At 40.9% G+C, this 22619-nt stretch overlaps 1 protein-coding gene across 3 annotated transcripts in view; it reads right to left on the reverse strand.

Moving 5' to 3' along the window:
- Positions 1-8011: 8011 nt before the first annotated feature.
- The window catches only part of UBE2V2 (ubiquitin conjugating enzyme E2 V2), a 30245-nt gene continuing 15637 nt past the window's right edge, over positions 8012-22619 (reverse strand). Inside the window, exons 2-4 of one of the 3 annotated variants that reach the window (XM_022556768.3) lie at positions 20432-20580; positions 15746-15871; positions 8012-8895 (exon numbers count right to left, since the gene is read on the reverse strand). In XM_022556768.3, the coding sequence (XP_022412476.1) occupies positions 8749-8895; positions 15746-15871; positions 20432-20580 (422 nt within the window). In that variant the 3' untranslated portion in view covers positions 8012-8748. Of the gene's footprint in view, positions 8896-15745; positions 15872-19994; positions 20123-20431; positions 21345-22619 lie in introns of those variants that run through there. The other 2 variants (XM_089899187.1, XM_089899188.1) reach the window with 2 other exon arrangements.

A 22619-nucleotide genomic window follows, 5' to 3' on the forward strand; every position in this document is an offset into this window, starting at 1 on the left:
CCCATATATAAATATGGTCAATTGATTTTTGACAAGTGTACAAGACCATTCAACAAATGGTGCTGAGATGACTGGATATATATACGTGCAAAATTTATACATACAAAAATACAAAAATTAACTCAAAACAGATCAAAGGCCTAAATGTAAAAGCTAAAAGTATAAATTCTTAGAAGAAAACACAGGTGTAAATTTTTGTCACTGTATCAGAACGAACCAACAGGAGATCATAGATAAATGATAGGCAGATAAAGAAAGAATAAGACACACAGATAGATATTTATTTTAAGGAATTGGCTTAAGTGATTGTGGGGACAGGCTAGCAGGCGGGAAATTCAGGCAGGACTTGACACTGCAGTCTTGAAGCAGAACTTACTTTCCTCCAGGAAACCTCAGTTTTTGCTCTTGAGGCCTTCAATTGACTGGATCAGGTCTCGTCACATTATTGAGGGCAAGCTCCTCTACTTAACGTCAACGATCGTAGATGTTAATCACATCTACAAAATATCTTGAAAGGACCCAGATTAGTGTTTGATTTAGTAACTGGTTACTACAGCCTAGCCCAGCTAACACAACTAACCATCACAATGACCCTGGAGAAGGCAATGATTTCTTAGACATAATATCAAAATTACAAGTAACCAAAGAAAAAACAGAAAAATTACGTTGCATAAAAATTTAAAAATCTGTGCATCAAAGAAATAGTATCAAAAACAGTGAAAAGAGGGGCTTCCCTGGTGATGCAGTGGTTAAGAATCCGCCTGCCAAACGCAGGGGACACGGGTTCGAGCCCTGGTCTGGGAAGATCCCACGTGCCATGGAGCAACTAAGCTCGTGTGCCACAACTACTGAGTCTGCGCTCTAGAGGCCACAAGCCACAACTACTGAGCCCGTGCGTCACAACTACTGAGCCTGCGCTCTGGAGCCCGTGAGCCACAACTACTGAAGCCTGCGAGCCTAGAGCCCGTGCCCCGCAACAAGAGAAGCCACCGCAACAAGAAGCCCGCACACTGCAACGAAGAGTAACCCCCGCTCGCCGCAACAAGAGAAAGCCCGCGCACAGCAAAAAAGACCAAAAATGCAGCCAAAAGTAAGTAAATAAATAAATTTTAAAAAAACATGAAAAGACAGACCAGAGAACAGGAGAAAATATTTGCAAACCATATATCTGATACAGGTCTAATATCCAGAATATATAAGACCTCTTACAACTCAACAAAACTACAAATAAACCAATTTTTTATATGGGCAAAGGACCTAAGTAGACATTTCTCTAAAGAAAATACACAAATAGCCAGTGATCTTGTAAAAAGATGCTCAGCATCATTAGTGACTGGGAAAAACCGCAGCGAAATACCACTTTACACCTACTAGGATGGCTAGAATCACAGCCAAACAATAATGTGCTGGTGAGGATGCGGAGAACTGCTGGTAGAGATGTAAAATGGCACAACTACTTTGGAAAACAGCCAGGTAGCTCCTCAAATGACTAAACACAGCTACCTTATGACCTGGCAATTCCAAGAGAAATGAAAACATATGTCCTCATAAAAACATATACAAATGTTTGTAACAGCATTACTTATCACAGACAAAATACGGAAACAGCCCAAATAGCCATCATTCTGGAATGTTCTAGAATTAGTGGTGATGTTTGCACAATCTTGTGGATATGGTAAAAACCACTGGGCTGAACAGTTTAAAAGGTGAATTTTATGGTATGTCATTTACATCTCAACTTAACAAGGAACGTGTAGGTAGGGATGACAGAACCTCCTCTCCTGGCTCTGCTGGCCTTGGGCCCCACACCTCCAGGCTAGGATACAGCGGGCCACTGGGAGCAGCAGAGCTTCGGCTCCAGGAAGCACCCTCCCCGGGGGCACGAGAGGATGCAACTGAGGTGTTGGTCACCACCTCCCCCGTAAGGAGCCCGGCAGCGTTTCACACCAAGTCAGCTCAAAAGTGGACTGTCCAGCCTCCGCAGGGCTACTCTGAGATTCAGGTCAAGGTGTGTGTTTCTGGTGGGCCAGCGAGGTGTATGTATGCCCCACCTGTGTGAGATGAGTGCGTGAATGAACTACACCAACACCACCTCCAGGACCACCTGTAACGTGCACTGGTCAGAACAACAATGCAAACAATCGTAAATGCACTGATAACACTCATGACTGTGGGAGGGCAGGAGTGGTGCCCATCCAGGGGTGGATCCACCAGGGCCACTGCACCCAGCTGGGACGGGGGAGGGGTGACAGGCATGCCAGGTCTCACTAGCACCCAGAAGCCCATCTGTCTGCCTTCAACCAGGAGCAGAAATTAACTTCGTCCAGAAAGCGAAAGCGGCTTAATGAAGCCTCCTATATGACCTCACATAACCTCTTGGAAAGTTAGCCCACCCTTTACACAGGAGGACAGACCTGATGCAAATGCATATCTTGACATAATTTAAGTGAATGTTCTTCGATTAATAACATTTTTAAAAGCTACCACTTACTGATTAATCATTCTGATTGTGATTAAAACCATTCATATTGTTTCATGACACCACAACTCTATGGGGTAAGCATGACCTTCTCAGAAGGAACTGAAGGGTACAGGGCTAAGTGGTCCAAAGCCACAGGGTGGAGGGCCCTAGGACTTCCATCAGCTTCCTCTCTGCTGCTCTTCGTTGATCAATTTACAGACCCGGTTCGGCTTAGAACCTCATTGCTAACGGCGCTTGGGTTCTGCCAGTGAGGAGCCCCAAAGGAGGACCACAGACTCTGTCACCCACTCGATCACCAAGGCTGACAGAACTGGCGCCTACCTATCACCTCCATGGTATTGTCTACCTTTATGTCCTAAAGAAGCAGTCTCACAAGGACTTAACACAGGGAGGGTTGAGAAAAACACTCCAACCTGCCTGCTGAGCAGAACTCAGTAAATTCTGCATCGCATAAAAAGTCACCTAGTTTCTGGCAGTCATTTTAATAATTTTTAATACAAATAAATGATTCTAACACTTCTTTGTAGACAAATACATTGTTTTCAAAAATGGTATTTCTCATAATCTTAAATGTCTCAAATAAGAAAACATCCAAATTCTGATGTTTAGCTTCAAAAAATATACTCTGGGGATATTTTTAAATTCAAAGAATATTAAATGCTTAGAATAGATTTATAAATAATATTAAAATTTTATTACTGTGATGGGCAGCTTGGACATCAACTCTCAGAGGCAAATGAAGCAAAAATATCACACACAAGGACACTGTGTCAAGGAGGACAACGGTGACAGGTGAGGAGAAGATCTGCAAATCAGGGATAGAGAAGGTTGGAGAGGACCCAGGTAGTGAGGGCACAGGTGGTAAACAAAGGGCACAGGCAGGAAGGAGCCAGAGCACAGCAAACGGGCGAGCTACCTCTCATAAGCAGTCTTCAAATTCATGGTTGGGGCTGATGTGAGGGGACCACATCCAGAATGATGGGGAAAAGGGGTTTAAAGGGATCCACTCAAAGAGCAACAGAACGTAAGAACAGCAGTGGCCACAGGCTGATAGAAGGGAGCTACAGAGATGACAGGTGCAGGAGATTCACCAGAGGACGATGGACAGTACAGAGGCACAAACGGAGAAAGGAGCCACTTTCAACCGCAGTTTATTTTCTAAACCAATAAATGTATTCAGCACCTCTTAGCACTAAGCTTTAAAACCTAACAGATTAAAATGTGTCACCCAAATTTGAAATGATCTTACTATAATATATCAGTTTACCTACCATCACCAATCATAAATCATTTTTATTTCTATACAGGGCCACAAACACAGCAAAGTGAGTATCACAGTAATTCTCAAGAATCAAGGGTTTAAGACAACTGTGGTCTCAAAGTTGAATCAAGACTGAGGAATTTTAGTTCTCTGGTTAACAGAACAGAACAGAGGGGGACCTAATGCGGGAACTGTATTTATACCAAATGAAGGTCAGATAACACAACAAAGGTTTTTTGTACCAGTTTGTCAAGAGAAAAAAGGTAAGAAAAATCTGAGGTCCAGCCGCACACTCTAATATAGACATGGCAACAACAAAAAGCCCAGAAGAGACGAAAATATTTACATTTCAAGTAGAGAGTAATTCAATAAAACATCCTCAATATTAAAGTCTTTTACATTTTAATTACTATGTAATTGTGTTAATTTGCTTTATAATTTTATAGGGCTAAGAAGTTTATACATTTGCATTGATACAATTTTATGCATTAAACAATGTCTTAACAAAAATAATTCAAGACAATACTGAGTCCAAAAGAATTATTTTTCTCCTTAAAGAAGTCCGTATGTTACTCAAGATTAAGAAACCCAGGCAATTAGATATTTTACTTTTCTTGTGAACTCAATTACTTTTACTTGAGTATTAAGATGATTTTTTAAATTACAGCAATAAAAAGATAATTTATGATAGTGGATATAATCTGGACATCTGGCAATCACTACTTATTTGGACAACGTGGCTTGAGAAGCAGTAAAACAATACATTTCTCTTTGTCAGTTATCCACTGTGGAGAAAATCTACCTTTTTCCCTCAAATTAAGGGCTGACAAACTACAAAGGCTATAAAATCTCACCCTGTGTAATAAAGCATTCACAATTACCATGCTTGTTGATTGGAAGAGTCTTTGGACCCAAAAAACATGACATTAAGTATTATAACTAATTTTACTACATTTTAATGTAGATGTCCTGTCGAAACCTCACTTTACATTACACTGTTAATTTTCCAGATTACTCTGTAAAATTATCTATTGTTAAAAGCCTGTTTAAAAAAAAAAGCTATTATATCAGATGAAGGAAGAATACACACACTCCATTGCTTAGTGTTTCCCCATAATCTCTGAACAATATTTTAATTACTCAACTGCACTGAACAAACAAGGAACAGCTTTCACTCTCAATGAATTCAAAGATTTGCTTCGTTACTGACCACGGGGTTGCTCACTTCTACTGGTTTCTCAGTGCCGGAGATTAGTCTTCCTTTGGAGGTGGGATATTGCCTTTACTTTTGTATAATCTTTTGGCTGCCACAATCTCAGACAGATGTAAGCAGCTGCTCAGTACTCAACTAAGACAAGACAAAAGAATCCACACGTAAGTCTACATCTGGAGCAGAGGGGCCACTGCACAATCCTTACATGGTATCTGGTCAGCTACCCACTGGAGAAAGGATGATTCCTGGAACGTTTCTAAGTTAAGAAAGTGAAATCTATCTGGCTTTTATCACTGATTTCATAAATGAAGTTGCAGAAAAAATTTTGTACTGATCTTTAGATTACATGTAAAAATGAAATGCAGAGGGCCTTTAGGAATTTTTTAGGTGAGAATGTCCCATTAGAGATGTATGTAAACACAATGGGCAACCTCTTCATATCCAGTGATTCTTTAAAATCATGTACTCACTCCATGATTCCCTCAAACTCCCTTATTTCACAGGATGACAGTTTTGACTTGTCATTTATTTTCTGTGTCATCAAATACCTTCAGTAATTTTCTCTTCAGAAAATACTTATGGTGTATCTTTTCAGTATTCCACTATACTTTTAAAATAACCAACATTTTCAGTATGACCTATGATAAGATTTCTATCTACTGTTTAGTAACTTCAAAGAGGCATATTAATTTTAGCATAAAAGATATTCTATTTCCATACATTTTGCTTGTCAATAAACACAGTACTGGGTAGGAATTAACTGCTAACGCTCCTATCAAGCCTGTAATACGCTGCATCCACTGCTTTTCATAATGTTTCTGTTTTATATACAAAATACAAATGCTTTCCAAAATCTTTGGAGCTGGAATCCTTTTGTGAACACAACCAAAAGCCAATCAAGTTGTTACTGGAAAATCATATTGTTACTTCTCAGAGAAGTGAAATCAGTGCCTTTTAGATCCTTCCCAGCAATTAATTATACTATAATGCTACACATATATGTCTAAAAAATATACTTACCGAGAAAATCTGGGGGAAAAAATTCCTTAAGTAACTCCCCAAATTGTTATTCACGACACTAGACAGCATCACCTGCATTTACGCTCTTTAACGTGTACATGCAAGCACGGCTGTGCACCCACGGGAAGAGTGAGCACAGCTCTGACCAAAGTCTATACCTCACGATGCGTCTTCCAGAGCCGCCCACATGGTCACACACCAAATCCAGGGTGGGAAACACATCGATATTTTCCAGCCATGTACTCTAAGTTTTCAAAACAATATGAATTTCATGCATATTCATCAATAACAATATATACTTAGTGGGAAGTAGTTAAATTAATGAATTGGTATTAAGTAATCCAGACTAATAAACCATATGCAAGTCAAACTAATTCACTCCCCAGGCACCTACTCAAATTTGAAGTGTGATAAATTCTTTTAAAAAGATAATTTAAAATTATAATTTCTAAAAAAATTTTACACCCGAAAGACTCAAATACCATTGACCACCTCTTATAAATGTTTATGTTCCAAAATCCTGAAAAGTCACACATAAACCTGTAACAACAAATGCCATTACTTTAAAATACTAGAAAAAATATTTTTAAATGAGGGATTCTGAAAATTAGTAATTAAAACCATTAAAGCATAACACTGACCTAACAGGACAAATATTTTACTTTTGCAATCTTTATTAACACATGATCATCCCCTAGAGTCTCACCTGCTAGCCTTTCAAACAAATTTCGAAGGCAACACACACCTGTGGGGGGGAGTCCTTCACAACAGCGGGTGCGGGGAAAGGAGAGTGGACCAGAGGTCAAGGTGCCCAGGCTCTCAGCCCACCACTGTAGAAACAATGTACAGCACTCAGATGGTTATCAGCGCCCACATATGACAGGACACGCTCTCCCAGTGGGGAAGGGGTCACTAGAGACCGATTTAGACTGTCAGGAACCACCACTCTCACATAGGATATCAGTGAAATTCCACTTAATTTCAATCACTTAAAATTTTTAAGAATGTATGCCAAGGTAATAGTTCATTTCAAACCTATTTAAATAAATTACACATGCACTAATTTATATGTATACATTCTCTACGTGTCACTTTAAACATCTTTGATAATTGAAGCCATATTGAGGGCTTCCCTGGTGGCGCAGTGGTTGAGAGTCCGCCTGCCGATGCAGGGGACACGGGTTCGTGCCCTGGTCCGGGAAGATCCCACATGCCGCGGAGCGGCTAGGCCCGTGAGCCATGGCCGCTGAGCCTGCGCGTCCAGAGCCTGTGCTCCGCAACGGGAGAGGCCACAACAGTGAGAGGCCCGCGTACCGCAAAAAAAAAAAAAAAAAAGCCATATTGAAAACAGCAAATTTAGATAAACTGCCACTGACTTTAAAGTATTACTCGCCAAGAAAAGGTAGCTCAGAGCTTTAACTTTGAATGCACTTGATAAAAACATGTCAGGGTTGAGAAATCTGTCCTTGTTACATGACCCCCTTACTATTTTCTTCAGAAAATAGAACCCATAAGAGAGAAGTATTTTCAGCAAAACAGTAACCCAAGCGCTCTGAGATGAAAAACGGCATCCGAAAGCCTCAATCACTCTGGTCAAAGCAGAGCACAGGTGGACTTTCAATTCAGAATTATGTAGCTGCCAAAGCAAAGGGTAAGTGAACAAAACTAACCCCAGATAGTGCTAAGAGCACTGGGGGCAGATATCATGAAGAAAAACTGGAACGTATGTTTGGATAATTTGCAATCTCTAATTCTAAAAAAACTGCTAGAACTCAAACATCTTTCTTAACAATATTTCTGGTGAAATCAACTTCAAAACAGAATACCTGGGATCCCTCCTTCTCCTAACAAGAAATTAAACTTATTAAGTAATCTGTACTGTTAAATACTCCACAAATTCCAATTTGCAAGATGTATACAATATAGGATAAATAATAAAAAGGTGTGTATAGGGGAAGGCTACAATAATTCCAATTTCTGCTACCTCAGCAAGTTACTGTACACATACCACATCAATATAACAGAAATGGCACAGTTTCTGAGGACACATTCCACGTTTTATTTACAATTTAAGACTAACGTTAATCTCAAAATCACATATCCATATATCTATTTCCTTTTTGTTGATTTCATTTAAATGTAAATGCATGGTTTGTCCAACAAAGACTGTAAACAACTCTTCACCGCGTCTGGTACATGGAACACCCAGGAACAGCTTGTAACGGAAATCCGTCCACCTCCCCACAACAATTTTATTATAAATACAGGTATCAAAACAATCCTGAACGTATTTTTGATACTACTAGTAGTCAGCACCTATACCGCTTCGAAAATGAACACGTTTTGTGACAATATTCATTGTACCTGCCACTTTAGACCATTTCAACGGAAGCTCTTTCACTAAGCGAGAGCACGCCATTCTGGGTTTTCCTTCTTGGGCTTTCTCTTCAGAAACACATCTGCTTGCACAGCCATCTGACACTTCTCGCTGTTCTTCCACCTGGAAACCTGAGTTCCACTCTGAGTACTCCAGGTTCATGCTTAAATGACGGTGCCTTAACAAGAAAAAAAACTGTGCTGAATTTTCCTCCTGTTACCTGAAAACATAATGGGTGTACATATATTAAATATACTCTTACAGATGTCCAGGTCATGTTTACCAGCTGGAATTATCTTACTTATTGTGTGGGTATTTTGCATTGTGATATTTAATCAAGACATTAACATGAATAGAAGGTTGTTGATTTAAGACAAGTTTTAAATCCACTAAAATTAATTGTTGTATGTTTGTCCTTCTGGTGGCTGTGGAAGCTTCATATTTTCTTTGGACATCATTAGACGTCTTAGCTCTTGAAGTACAACTTTAATGCTGTATGAGTTTTGCCATTTTGCTAACACTGGTATGCTCCGTGCATCCACCTGAAAGGAGGGGGAAGAAGAGTAAAATCAGCTGCCAAGTTTAACGGGGTCTGGCACCAATATACTAGACACACTTTGATAAGAAGTACTTTTAAAAATTCATAGCTTGGCTCTATTTTCACAAAGCGAACATTATGAAACTACTGGTTCATATAATACTTAGGGAAAATATTCCTTCTTCAACAGGTGTTTCCTAAAAAAGTGTGTCCTTTTCGTGTGGTGCTTTTCTGTAAACGTGTAGGGAACTTCGGTCATCAGAAATAAACAAATGTTATATAAAATAACTACACGTAAACATATTTACCAATTCCTTCTTGATAAGGTCAGAGGTTTCTCTCCATTTCCAATGCTACGACCCAAAGTCTGGGCAATGACCTCCACCAGGATTAAGGAAAGAACTGCGAACCCTGACCTCTGCTTTCAGATCTCTCTCTCCCGTGTGTTCTCCGCACTGTGCTAAATTCATCTTCCACTGCAGGAAGCTGGCAGGATGGGGCTGGAGCTCCTTCAAAGCCTCACCCCCAGGTACCTGCCATCTCTCGGCCTGCCTGAAAGTTCCCTGGAAAACCCCTCCCATGGGGTTTCTCTTTGTCTGACCTCAGAACTCACCCACGGAGGACCACCTAGTCCCCGGCCCACCCCTCCACCTGCTGTTTGCCAAAAATAACCAGTGTCAATTGTGTGACACCTCGGAGACACAAACTACTATGTACAAAATAAGCAACAAGGATGTACTGTACAACACAGGGAAAGATAACCATTATATTGTAATAACTTTAAATGTAGTATAATTTATAAAAATACTGAATCACTATGTTGTACATCTGAAACAAATATAATACTGTAAATCAACTATATACTTCAATAAGAAATAAAAAAAATTTTTAATTAAAGAAATTGCTTAAACTGTTTAACACCTCTGCTGGGCAAGGAGGTGGTAAGAGGAAAGCAGGAAGGTGACCAAATACTTCACAGGAAAGCTGGGAAATGAGATGTCCAGTGAGGCTTTGAAAAGTTCCAACACACGCCTGTGAATCTAGAAGACACACGTGCAGGGCTGTACAGGCTCAAAAGACCTGAGAAGGCCATAAACTCTCACCTATGGCTGACCTTGAGCAACATATAAAGAATTTGATTATGCACCATAACCAAGTGGGATTTATCCCAGTAGGGCAAGGTTGGTTCAATATATAAAAATCAATCAATGTAATACACCATATTAACAGAACAGAGAGCAAAAACCATGATTATCTCAACAGACACAAAATAGCTTTGACAAAATCCAACAACCTTTCATGATAAAAACACTCAACAAACTAGGTATATCAACCCAATACAGAGCACCTACAAAAAATATACAGCTAACAGCACACTCAATGGTGAAGGACTGAAAGCTTTCCTCCTGAGATAAGACAAGACAAGGACATCTGCTGCCATCACTGCTACTCAACACTGAACTGGAGGCTCTGGCCAGGCAACTAGGCAAGAAGATGAAATTAAAGGTTTTGAAAAGAAAGAAGTGAAACCATCTCTATGCGCAGATGCCGTGGCCTTGTACACAGATCCTAAGGCAGCCATTAAAGGAACTGCAACTGCTGGAGGGAATAAACGAGTAGAGCAAGGCTGCAGGGTACAGGATCCACAAACAAAACCTCATCTGTGTGCTTGCAATGAATGATCTGAAAATCAACTCAAGGAAACAATGCCATTTACAACAGGATAAGAAACAGAAGTGTAGGCCATGTACACTGAATACTGTAAAAAAAAACTGTTGACAAAGATATCCCATGTACATGGATCAGAACACTTAACGTCGTTGACAATCCTCCTCAAATTGATCTACAGATTTCACACAATCCCTATCAAAATTTCAACTGCCCTTTCTTTTCTTTTCTTTTTTGCAGAGCTGGACAAGCTGATCCTTTAATTCATATGGAAATGCAAAGAACCCAGAATAGGTGAAACAATATGAAAAAGAACACTTACTACAAAGCTACAGTAATCAAGAAGGGTGTGGGACTTCCCTGGCGGTCCAGTGGTTAAGACACTGCACTTCCATTGCAGGGGGCACGGGTTCGATCCCTGGTCAGTGAACTAAGATCCCGCATGCCGCACAGGTGGCCAAAACAAACAAACAAACCAAACCAAACAAAAACAAAAGGTGGTGTTCACACAAGGATGGATATACAGATCAATGGAATGGAAAACGACTGAGAACGCAGATCAATGGAATGGAATACAACTGAGAACCCAGAAGTAAATCCATGCACGTACAGTCAAAAGATCTCTGACAAGTGTGTCAACCATGGGGAAAGGACAGTCCCTTCAATAGATGGTGTTGGGACAACTGGACATTCACATGCAAAGGAATGAAGCTGGACCCTTAACTCAAAATGGATCAAAGGCCTAAATTAACAGCTGAAACAATAAAACTCTTAGAAAAAAACAGGAGTAAATCTCTGTGACGTTGGATTTGACAATGGTTTCTTAGATATAACAACTAAATACTTTCAACAAAAGAAAAAACAGATAAATTGGCTATATAAAATTTTTTAATTTTTGTGTTGAAAACGTCAAGAAAACAAAGAGACAACCCACAGAATGAAACAAAATTCATGCAAATCATATACCTGACAAGGGGCTCTTGTTCAGTAAATTAAGAACTCTTAGAACTTAATGATAAAGGCTAAATATCTCAATTAAATGTGGGCAAAGTGGATCGTGGTAGACAGCTGTTATGGACTGCATGTTTGTGTCCCCCAAAACTCATGCGCTGAAACCCTAACCACCATGGGAAGGTACCAGGAGCCGAGGACCTTGGGAAGTAGTTATCAATAGGTTTAGGTGAGGACCCAAGGGTGGAGCCACCACGATGGGATTAGGAGAGAACGAGACTGGAACTTGCTCTGTCCTCCCTGTGAAGACCCAGCAAGAAGTCAGTCATCTGCAGCCCAGAATGAGGGTCCTCACCAGAACCCAACCACATGGGAACCCTGATCTCAGACTTCCCAGCCTCCAGCCTGTGAGAAATAATCTCTGCTGTCCAAACTAGCCCCAGTTTATGGTATTTTTGTGACAGCAGTCAAACTAAGACAGCAGCTTTTGTGATGGTTCCCGAAGATCTTCAACTCCTGACATTCACGTCCAATGTGGCCCCTCCCTGGAGTGTGGGCTGGACAGAACGCTGGGATATGACTTCTGACGTTAAGCTACAAAAATACTCCAGCTTCCATCCTGCTCTTTCTTGCTTTCACTCCCCTGCTTTGCAGACGGAAACCAGCTGCCGTGCTGTGAACTGCTCTGCGGCCTCTGGCTACAGTGTATAAGGAACTGAAGACTGACTGAGAACTGACTACTGCCAACACCTACGTGAGTGAGGCCGGAGCTGCATCCTTCCTCAGTCGAGCTTTCAGCAGAGACCACAGCACAGGCTGGCATGTGGGCTGCAGCCCTGGGAGAGGCCCTGGGCCACAGTCCCAGCCCACAAAGACTGTGAGACAATAAATCCTTGTCGTTTTAGACGGTTCTGAATAGACATTTCTCCAAAGAGGGTAAAAAAAAATGGCCAATAAGCAGGTGAAAAGGTGCCTAACTAGGGGAATGCAAATCAAACCACAATGAATATCAATCAAAAGAAAACCTGATGCCTAATCCAGTCACTCTATACAAACACCTACGCTCCAATAATTAAACCAGGACTTAATTTCTCTGCTTCCAGGTCCCCACTCCAGCCTGACTATATGAAGCGTTGGTAGGGATGGACAGTCCAGGCACTTACACACAGTGAGCATGACAGACATGGACAACCCTGGGAGAGCCCGGGCGGAAGTCAGTCAAGCTGAAGACAAGCCTCACCCAGACCCCACCTCAGCAGACATCCTACTTGTACGTGAACGCCCTAGAGCAGGGCCACTGAAAGCACCTTTCACGGAACAGCCCAAGGCCTTGCACTGATTTTTACTGGTCCACCACAAGATAAACACAGAAATTCGGAGTAGCCTTTAGAGAGTTCTACAGCAATTTAACGGAGAAACTTTTATCTTAAAAAATCTGAGCCTGGGCTTCCCTGGTGGCGCAGTGGTTGAGAGTCCGCCTGCCGATGCAGGGGACACGGGTTCGTGCCCTGGTCCGGGAAGATCCCACATGCTGCAGAGCAGCTGGGCCCGTGAGCCATGGCCGCTGAGCCTGCGCGTCTGGAGCCTGTGCTCCGCAGCGGGAGAGGCCACAACGGTGAGAGGCCCGCGTACCGCAAAAAAAAAAAAAAAAATAGTCACTGACATATGAGTCCACACAAAAGGGATACAACATAGAAGCATATACAAACGTGCACAGTAAAAACACAACCATGCATGAAATGATAAATGCCAAATCTGAGATGGAGCCACCTCTGAGGAAAGAGAAAGGGGAAACCGGGAAAGGCACAGACAAAGTTAACTCTGTATAATGCAGTCTTTCTTTAAAAAAAGACCTGTTACAAATAAGACAAAAAGGTTAAGATTTGAGGAGGGTAAGTGGAGGATGTTGGTTACATCATTCTCTAAAACCTGCCTGTGTGTTAGAAACAATTCTTTTAAAAACGCCAAAAATAAAAACAAAGAGAAAAATGATAATTTATAGTAACTGCTACAAAGGGGAAGAATAAAAGAGTGACTGTAGCAGAGTAACAAAACAGACACAGTTCAGACTGGGAGTCAGGACAGAACTCTCTGAGAGTGGCACTTACACAGCAAAGTGAAGAAAGAGTCCGTAAGGATGTCCACCCTGGAAGCACAGAAAGTGCAACGGTCTTGAGGCGAAAGGAAAGGTGTGCAGGGCCGTGAGCCCCCAGGGAGCCAGGGCGGAGAGTGTGCCCGTGTGGCTGAAGCCACTGCAGGATTTTAAAGCACAGAAGCAACAGGACACAACCTGTGCCTCAGAAAGATCCCTCTGCTGCTTGCTTTGTAAAGACTGGGGGAGGTAAAGCAGGAGAATCAGAGAGGCTGTGCAGGGCCCAGACAAGAGATGATGGCTAACATTCACTCGGTGGCAACGTAAGGAGAAAAGTAAAACCGGACTCGAGTTACATTTTCAACAAAGACTAACAGACCTTAATGCTAGAGGGTTTAAGGAGGAGAGGCAGAGAAGGAGGCATAATGTCCAAAATGAGATCAGATGAGCTCGTAAGGCAGGTCTGAAATTTAATCCTGAATTTCCTAGTTCCCACAACAATGTAGAACTCACTATGAATTACCTAATTTGCAGAGTCTACAATATGAAAACAAACCAGCAGTTGTGAAAAACACAAAAATTCCTGGTAAAGAAATTTCACAAAAATGTCTTCCTCATAAAGGCAAAGTTGTATGTCATAAAAGAAATTCCCTACACAATATCCCTTCTGTAAATTCAAACTGTTTCGTAATCCTGCTTCCATCACATCTCTTAATATTACTGACACAGAAATAGTTAAGTATGCACGCGGTAATTTCTAGAATAACCACTGGAAGAACAGAAACAATGAAAAGAATTGAGAATGGCCATTTCAAAAGTAGGCAAGAAACAAGAAACACGTGTAAAGATAGAAACCACAAGATAAGATGATTATACACCTGAACGCATCAACACATTGTACAATAAATGTCCATGGACTGATGCCCTAGCAGGCAGGGAAGGGAGGACTCTCAGGGCCCAGCACCGGCTGATGCACCACACGCACCGCACGCAGGGAGGTACGGGAGTGGCCCAGCAGGTCCAGGGCTGAGATGCCCAATAGAGCTCCTCCAGTCAGGGTCATGCTTTTGTCCGGTGCACCCAGCAGGGAGGAGCCAGCCCACCTGGAGCCCTGGGGTGGGGTGGGGGCCGGACGGCCAGCTGTGTGTCCAGGACCCAGCCTGCTGCTGGAAGTGTGCTTTCACACAGGGGGACTGAGCACATGCAGGTAAACACACTGGGCAACAGAAAGCAGGTTTCTCACCGCTGAAGGCAAGAACTACAAGCATAGAAAGGATGAAATCTGAAAAACACCCTGCAGTGTTGGAACAGAACTGGAGATGATGGTATAAACTCATGGTGTGGGATGGATGATGGACGGAAGAGAAGGAAAGAGGGAGAGAGGAAGGAAGGCTAGCTGTACAGATGTGACACCTGGGCTAAAACGTGATAGAACACAAAAGAAATGCTCCAGGTGTTAATCACCATTGCTGGGGAAAGGGAACACAGGGACGGGATGAGTAGGCGCACACAGAAGTTAAGGTAACATTCTGTTCCTATGACAGATGATGTTCATGCTACTATCATCACGTTATCATGCTTCCTAACACGTATTCTGCATGTGAGGGTGCTCTCAACACAGCACCTCAAGAGCCTTCACTTCAAGTTCTAGTACTCGTATGAACCTAAGACTCGTACTGGAAATTATTTCCGCTGACTTCCTTCTGTGAGTCAGGCAGAGCACATCATTTTGATTTATTTGCTTTAAACAACCATGCTCAACCACGACTGTCTATTCCCGTACAGACATACTTGTTCCTCAAAGAAAAACCTCCTCTTCATGAATATCCATCCTTTTAATCTCACCAATGTACCTTAACCCTAAAGAAAAATGTTAATTCAAAGAGAAATAATGGCTTTCTTATCACCAAATAAGGATTCAGCTGAAATATGACTACTGAAGCAATTAATAAAACCCTCACCTCTATCTAGGCTAGTACATAAAGGTTCTTAAGGAAAGGTCCATTCAAAAGAGAAAAACAACATGAGATAAAGTGTTTTAGACTTTCCGCTAAACAAAGGTCCTTTTGTTGTTGTTGTTTTAACATTCTCCTGACTATATATTTATAGGTTATGTAAGAATAAAATAACTACTTTAACTTACCATTCCACTGGAATTATTTACTCCATTCATATTAATTTTGGTTACAAATCTAACTGACGGAGGTGCTTCTGGGTATTTAGGTCCACATTCTACTTTCAGGCTATATATTCTGTTTTCATAATTTGTCTGGAAGGCAAAAATAATAATAATAATATTGAAGTGCTAATCAAGAGGGAAAGTACAATATAAAGGTACTTAATATTAACACTTGTATGATCAAGAATTTACTTTTCTACGAATTTATTTGATCTATATGGCTAGAAAAAAGGCAGCAAGCACACTTAAAAGCAGAGATTTTACAAAACTAAATAATTCTACAAAGTAATATCAAAAAGATCAGAACTTGCTTTTGTGGTACAGACAATGCCTGTAACAAATTAAAAGGAAAAAACAGACCACTTAAATTCAGATTTTACTAAAAAGTCCGTATTGTGGCTTGACCTGTGTCACACATATATAAAGGTTCCCATTTTTCCAGGACAATTCTGTTTATTCTTACTGCTCCTGTATTAATTATTAATAATACTTCATTTCATTCTCAAAAGGGTCTGGCTGGACAATAAATTATATGGTTACCCCATTTATACAGCAATCAACATATCTTCTGGTATAAACACCATATTATACCATTGTCCAGCACTAGAACAATTAATTCATGCCTCTTGTTAGTTACATTTACATTACTACTTCATTAATTTTGTTGTCCATTAAATTCCATTATCTAAATTCAGAGATACAATACCCAACTTTTATTTTTCCACATCATTTAAAAACAGGGTTTCTTAATCGAGAAGTTGAACATTACCATATTATAAAACAGCCATTTTAAAGCTACCAGACTTAATGCTTTTAGATTTTTCAAGGCTTACTTTCATGCCTATAATTAACTCTTCTTTATCCTTATGGCTTCTGTTCACTAGGTAAACTTATTAGTGTTCAATTAAAACAAGAAAGTAAAAAAATAAATGGAAGTGACAAATTTCATACCTGTTGATTCCTGTATAAACATGGGAAAAAAGTAGTTAACCATCTATAGATTTCACTTACCCCAACTGATCCACAGCTTCCTCTCCCTTAAGTAAGAGTTCTCCCAAGTGGAGGCCAGGTCTGGGTTATTAAACTACCGTAATTTAAAATGTATACAACAATCTTATACATATATTATTAAATATTTCAATATTTTAAAAAAGAAACAGCTGGATAAAACTCATCCAAGTTTAACAGCAAACATATATTAATAATATGCCCAGGACCTGGAGAGGTTTAAACAGGACTAAAGGTCAAGGAAATCATCTGGTCTGTCGTTCTCCAATCACATGCACAGCAGCCTCTCTAGAAAACTTGCGTTAAAAATAATAATAATTTTTTTTAAATGATACAAATGAACTTATATACAAAACAGAAACAGACTCACAGACATAAAAAGCAAACTTATGGTCACCAAAGGGGAAAGTGGCAGGGGGAGGGGTAAATTAGGAGTTTGGGGTTAACAGATACACACTACTATACATAGAATAGATAACCAACAAGGACCTACTATAGAGCACAGGGAAAACGATACTCAATATTTTGTAATAACCTACCAGGGAAAAGAATCTGAAAAAAAATAGATACATATGTATGTATAACTGAATAACTTTGCTGTGCACCTGAAACTAACACAACATTGTAAATAAACTATACTTCAATAAAAAAAGAAATAAAAGGAAAAAAATTTTTCTTAAATAGCCCCTGAGAAATTCCATACTGTTAAAAATACTCAAAGTACATGGAAACAACTAGAACTCTCATACTTTGCTGGTTGTAGGGAATGGTATAACCATTTTGGAAACAGTATGGCATTTTCTTATAAAGATAAATAAGCACACACCTCCCCTACCAAGTAGGAATTCCATTCCTAGACATTTTATCCAAGAGAAATGGAAACAAACCTATGTTCACAAGAAGACTTGTAATCACAGCAGCTTTACTTGTAATGGGCAGGGAGTACTGTGATCAGGAGAAGCGATAAGCACACTGTGGCATCTCTGTGAAACACACCACTACCCACTTCATGGAACAACACAGCTGATCCCGAGACATTATATGCCAAGTCAAAAGAAGCGGGCCTCTAAGCACACACACTGCACGATTCCACTGGCACAAAGTCCTACAACACACAAGACTACTCTAGGGGGTAGGGAGTAGTGACTGGGGCAGGGCGGGGAGGGGCACAGGGAATTTCTGGCGGCACAGACATGTTCTGTGTCTCGACATGGGTGCGGGTAACAGGCTCCATTTGTCGAAAATCATGGTAATATCTATGCATTTCACTATATGCAAATTATACCTCAATCTAAGCTAGCCTACAATGATTAAACATCCTAACTTTTGGTACCTTGGATTAATTTCATCACCCCTGAATTTTAAATTAACAGCCAAGTCTTTCTGTTGTCTAACAAAAGAGTGACAGAAAAGAGAGTAGTAAAAGGAACTAATGTTTATTAATTATGTACTACACATACTCTCTTATTGTCTAATTATTAATTCATTTAATTCTCAAAACTTCTAAAGTATACATATAAGGAAACTTGGAAATGTTACTAAACATCTAATGCTAAAAAATACTGCTTAGAAAATTTAATACACAAACATATATGGAAAAACAAAATCGCTAATTATATAAATCCAAATAAACAGTGGAAAAACATAAAAAACCAGGGATCTTAGTAACATATAAAAAACATATAAAAAACCGAGAAACAACTAACCAAGTAACAGAATGCTGAGGTAGGAATTCTCCTGTTACCCTAAAGCTGGGGACAAAATTGTTCTGAATCTGGCACCTTCCAAAGAAAAACCAACTAAGCCGAGATGCCGCCCCTGCAGGTTTTATTAAAAGGCAGCTGAGCAGCTGAATGAGTGCTGGGACCGCCCACTCTCACCCAGCCCCCCAGGCCTCAGCAGGTGGGGAAGCCTGGCTGGAAAGCCTGGCTGGAAGGACAGGGCCTCTCAGGGGTGCCTCCTGCTCCACAGAAAGGGGAAGGGGCTCCAAGACAACCCCTCCCCCAGCAGAAAGCGGCAGGGGGCAGCATCCTGTCTCTGCGCCCCCTGCAAGCAGGCCTAGCCCCATCCGACCCTACAGCAGCCTTGGCTCCCACTGGGCACAGCAACCCAGGGAGCTTCCTGTGGTTCAGTGACACCAGGAAACAGCTAGTTCGGGGGACCTGCTGATGACCCCAACCGGGTGAGAGAGACTTGTGAACTAGGTTACAGGGCAGCCCACAAAATCATGGGGGGTCTTATGCACAAACTCCAAAACACTCTTAAAGTCTCTTAGAGGTAGCGACTAGAGAAAAACCAAATGTAAATCATTTCGAATGCATACTCCACCCAGTTCAGACTGTCCAATCTTCAAGCTGTTCATTAGATAAGAATGCTCATTATTATAAGCACTTACTTTTACCAAAAAGACCATCTGATGATACTGTTCACAGGCAGTGAAAATCAAGGTTTTCATTACAAATACCAAGTTATAAAACATCAAGAATTCTAACCATCAGGATTTTATTTCCTTCCTCACATGTCTTATGGAAAAATCAGAGCACTGGAGGGAAGAGGGAACTTGTTAGTTTAGCAGAGTGCACAAATTCTGCAAAGGAATACCAGAAAATGCAAAACATACATTAATTCATTCTCTAAAGTTAACATTGCTAATTACCTGACCATTTTCCTTTTAGAAAAAATAAAGAGGAAATCTAAACTCTACCTAACAGCAAAACAGTTGAAATGCTCCCATCACAGGCAGCAAACAGTATACAAAACCAAAGACTAAAAAAACCTTCATATTTGTGTTCTTTCCAACAAGTCAAAAAACATACAATACATATTTCCAAGAGTCACTGCAGGGTGCGCAGTAAATGGGGCCTTTGAGTAAGGAATGCAACGCAGAAAAAAATTTCCCAGAGTCTGAAAAAGATTTTGAGTAAAAATAGAAAGGCATAAACTTGAGAAAGACCGAAGAATAAAACAACAGGTCTGTTGCCAGCAATGCTAGAAAACATGCAAGAATCAGCCTCGTCTACATATTTTATAGATGAAAACATGGAGGCCAGAACATTTCCACGGCGAGTCAACCGTCATTGGCCAACAGCAATGTGCACTCAACACAAACCAATTTAGAAACCCTGATGACACACACAGCAGGTTAGTAACATGTTACATCAAAATACACTCTTTGCTCTTCCCAAATACCCCTCCATTTCCTCACCTTTTCTCCTCTCTATCTGGAATGTTCTCCATCCCCATCACCACCTTCTGAAATCCTACCAGCCAGTCCTTTAAGGCTCATTCCAAAGGCAACTTCCTCCACTGTTCAGCTTTCCTCAATTATTCCAGCTAGAAGAAACATATTCTAAAGTCCCGCAGTGAACTTTCTCTGCCATATTCAGAATCTATCATTTGTGTTCATTTCTTCTCCTCTACTCAACTGCAAACACTTTGGCAGCAATGATTGTATCGGTCTTTTCCCCCCAATCCTCCAGAAAATCAAGCATCAATAAATGTATACAAAATAAGTAAAAGGTGAGGAAGTGTTTCAGTTAAAGTTATAATTATTTATTTTAATATCAATATTATAAAATAAAATGCTTACTCTAAAGTAACAATAAATATTAATAGAAAAAATATGTAATTTATAGCACTGACCCTTGGTGGCCCAATAATCATGCCTGTCCACCTTGTAAGTGTCATATCTTCATCATCTTCCAGGCCCCAGCTAACCGTACCATCGCCTACTCCTTTTTGTCCTTCTTCAAGTTCTTCCAACAAGCGAAAATTACGAGGAACTTTAACGCCTATACAAAAGAATGTCAATGTAAATGTAAAAAGCTCATAATTATAAGGGCTACACATATTCAAATTCAGCTTTTCCCAAATTAACCTTTAAAAATTACTTCCCAAAAAGACAAAATTCCCTTTAAAAAGCATTCTGCCCCCAAAAATGCTGAATCTAAAAACCCTTCAAAATGAAAACGCTAAAGAAAGCACTGTTCCAAACATTAACAGCAGTACAGAACGTGTATATAAATTCCTAAGCAATCAGTTTTAAACTGACATAAATCAATCATAAGGGAATCATCGTAAGTGATTATTTTTCCATAACTGAGATTCCTGTTCCTCAGCCAAGAACACGACATCGAATAAACAGGCGTGACCAGAAAGTCCATAAAAGCTCCATTTCATTAGCGTATACTCTCCAGTAATCTTCAAAGAAGAGAATTATGTTCCATCTGTAAAAACGCACTAAGAGGTACTATTTTGAGAATGCTGACCCCACCCTCGGTCTTGAGCCAGTCTGCTGGCTGCCTAATAACCAGGGGGCCCTGTCTCCCCCGTCAGCAGGCTGGAGGCTGGAAAGCCAGCCTCCTGGATGTTTCCTAAGACACGTCCTTCTCATCTGGGCCCAACCCAGCAACAGTTTCACAATCCAACAGCCTTTCTCACACCTCCACTTCTTTAGACCTCCTCATTCTACTTATTTCTAAAATCTTACCACAGAAATGTTCCTCTCTGCCTAGAACCCCCAGCCTTTCACAGTCCCTACTCCCTCACTCTCACTGAACCTGGTCTTTGCCACCATTCTGACCTCCAACCCTCGGAACCAACCATGATTTGTGCACTTTATCACAACCTGTCCTAGGATCACTGGCCTGGCCTCTCCAGAGGATGGACCCTGTGGTTTTCCGTGTTCTCAATAGCATCTAGCATGAAACACCCTCCAGCCCCACTGCACAAGTCTTGAAAAAAATCAGGACCCTCTCCTTCTGGCTCTGGAGCACCGCCTCTCTCCCTCCCTCCCTCCCTCTCACATGCAAGCACACACACAATCATAAGGCAGGAAAAAAGTGACGTCTCTTTTAAAGCGACTGTCATTTTGTATAACTTATCTCTCTTGCTGAAACTAAAACATCTCTTTCAGTTACTAATTTGTAGTAATGCTTCTGGACAAATAATGGAAAGCCAATAAGTACTGTAACTTAAAAACACTAGCCACGGGGCTTCCCTGGTGGTGCAGTGGTTATGAATCCGCCTGCCAATGCAGGGGACACGGGTTCGATCCCTGGTCCGGGAAGATCCCACATGCCACAGAGCGACTAAGCCCGTGCGCCACAACTAATGAGCCTGCAAACCACAACTACGGAAGCCCGTGCGCCTAGAGCCCGTGTTCCGCAACAAGAGAAGCCACCGCAATGAGAAGCCTGCACACTGCAATGAAGACCCAACGCAGCCAAAAATAAAATAAATTATATTAAAAAAAAACTAGCCACTTAATGTACTGTGCTTCATAAAAAAGGCTTGAAAATCTTGGGCCACAGAAACATGGGGCTGTTATAAATCACAAAAACAAGAGTACTCATTATTACAACTACAATAACTAGTAATAACCATTTGTTCAGGGTACACTGTGTGCTATTTTAAATAAATTATCCCATTTGATCCTAAAAGCACTCATTTTACAGTTATAGAAACTGAAGTTTGGAAGAGTAAGTGACCTACCCAAGGTCACACAGTTACAAGCGGCAGATCCAGTATTAAAACCCAGTTTCTAGACCAAAGTCACTCTCTTAACCGGTGGGTTATACAGCAAGCCATCCCGGCAGCATCGTGGGCGCTGCCCAAGGCCAGCTCCCAGTGCCGCTGCCTCCCAGACAGGGGCCCCGGCGGCCCCGTTTTCTCATCTATAAAAGGGAGACCACGGTGGCTTCTGCTCCAAACAACCACTGTGAAAATTAAACAAGGTATCTATCTTACAGAATAAATGTTGACTATGACCAGTTTAGTGTCCATATTAAATAAAATTACAAAAAACTTCCATTCACCTCCATCTACGTTT

Source organism: Delphinapterus leucas, chromosome 17 (genome assembly GCF_059928025.1).
Source record: "Delphinapterus leucas isolate spDelLeu-1000000601 "Yukka" chromosome 17, BTC_Dleu_Yukka2, whole genome shotgun sequence".
NCBI classification, from domain to species: domain Eukaryota; kingdom Metazoa; phylum Chordata; class Mammalia; order Artiodactyla; family Monodontidae; genus Delphinapterus; species Delphinapterus leucas.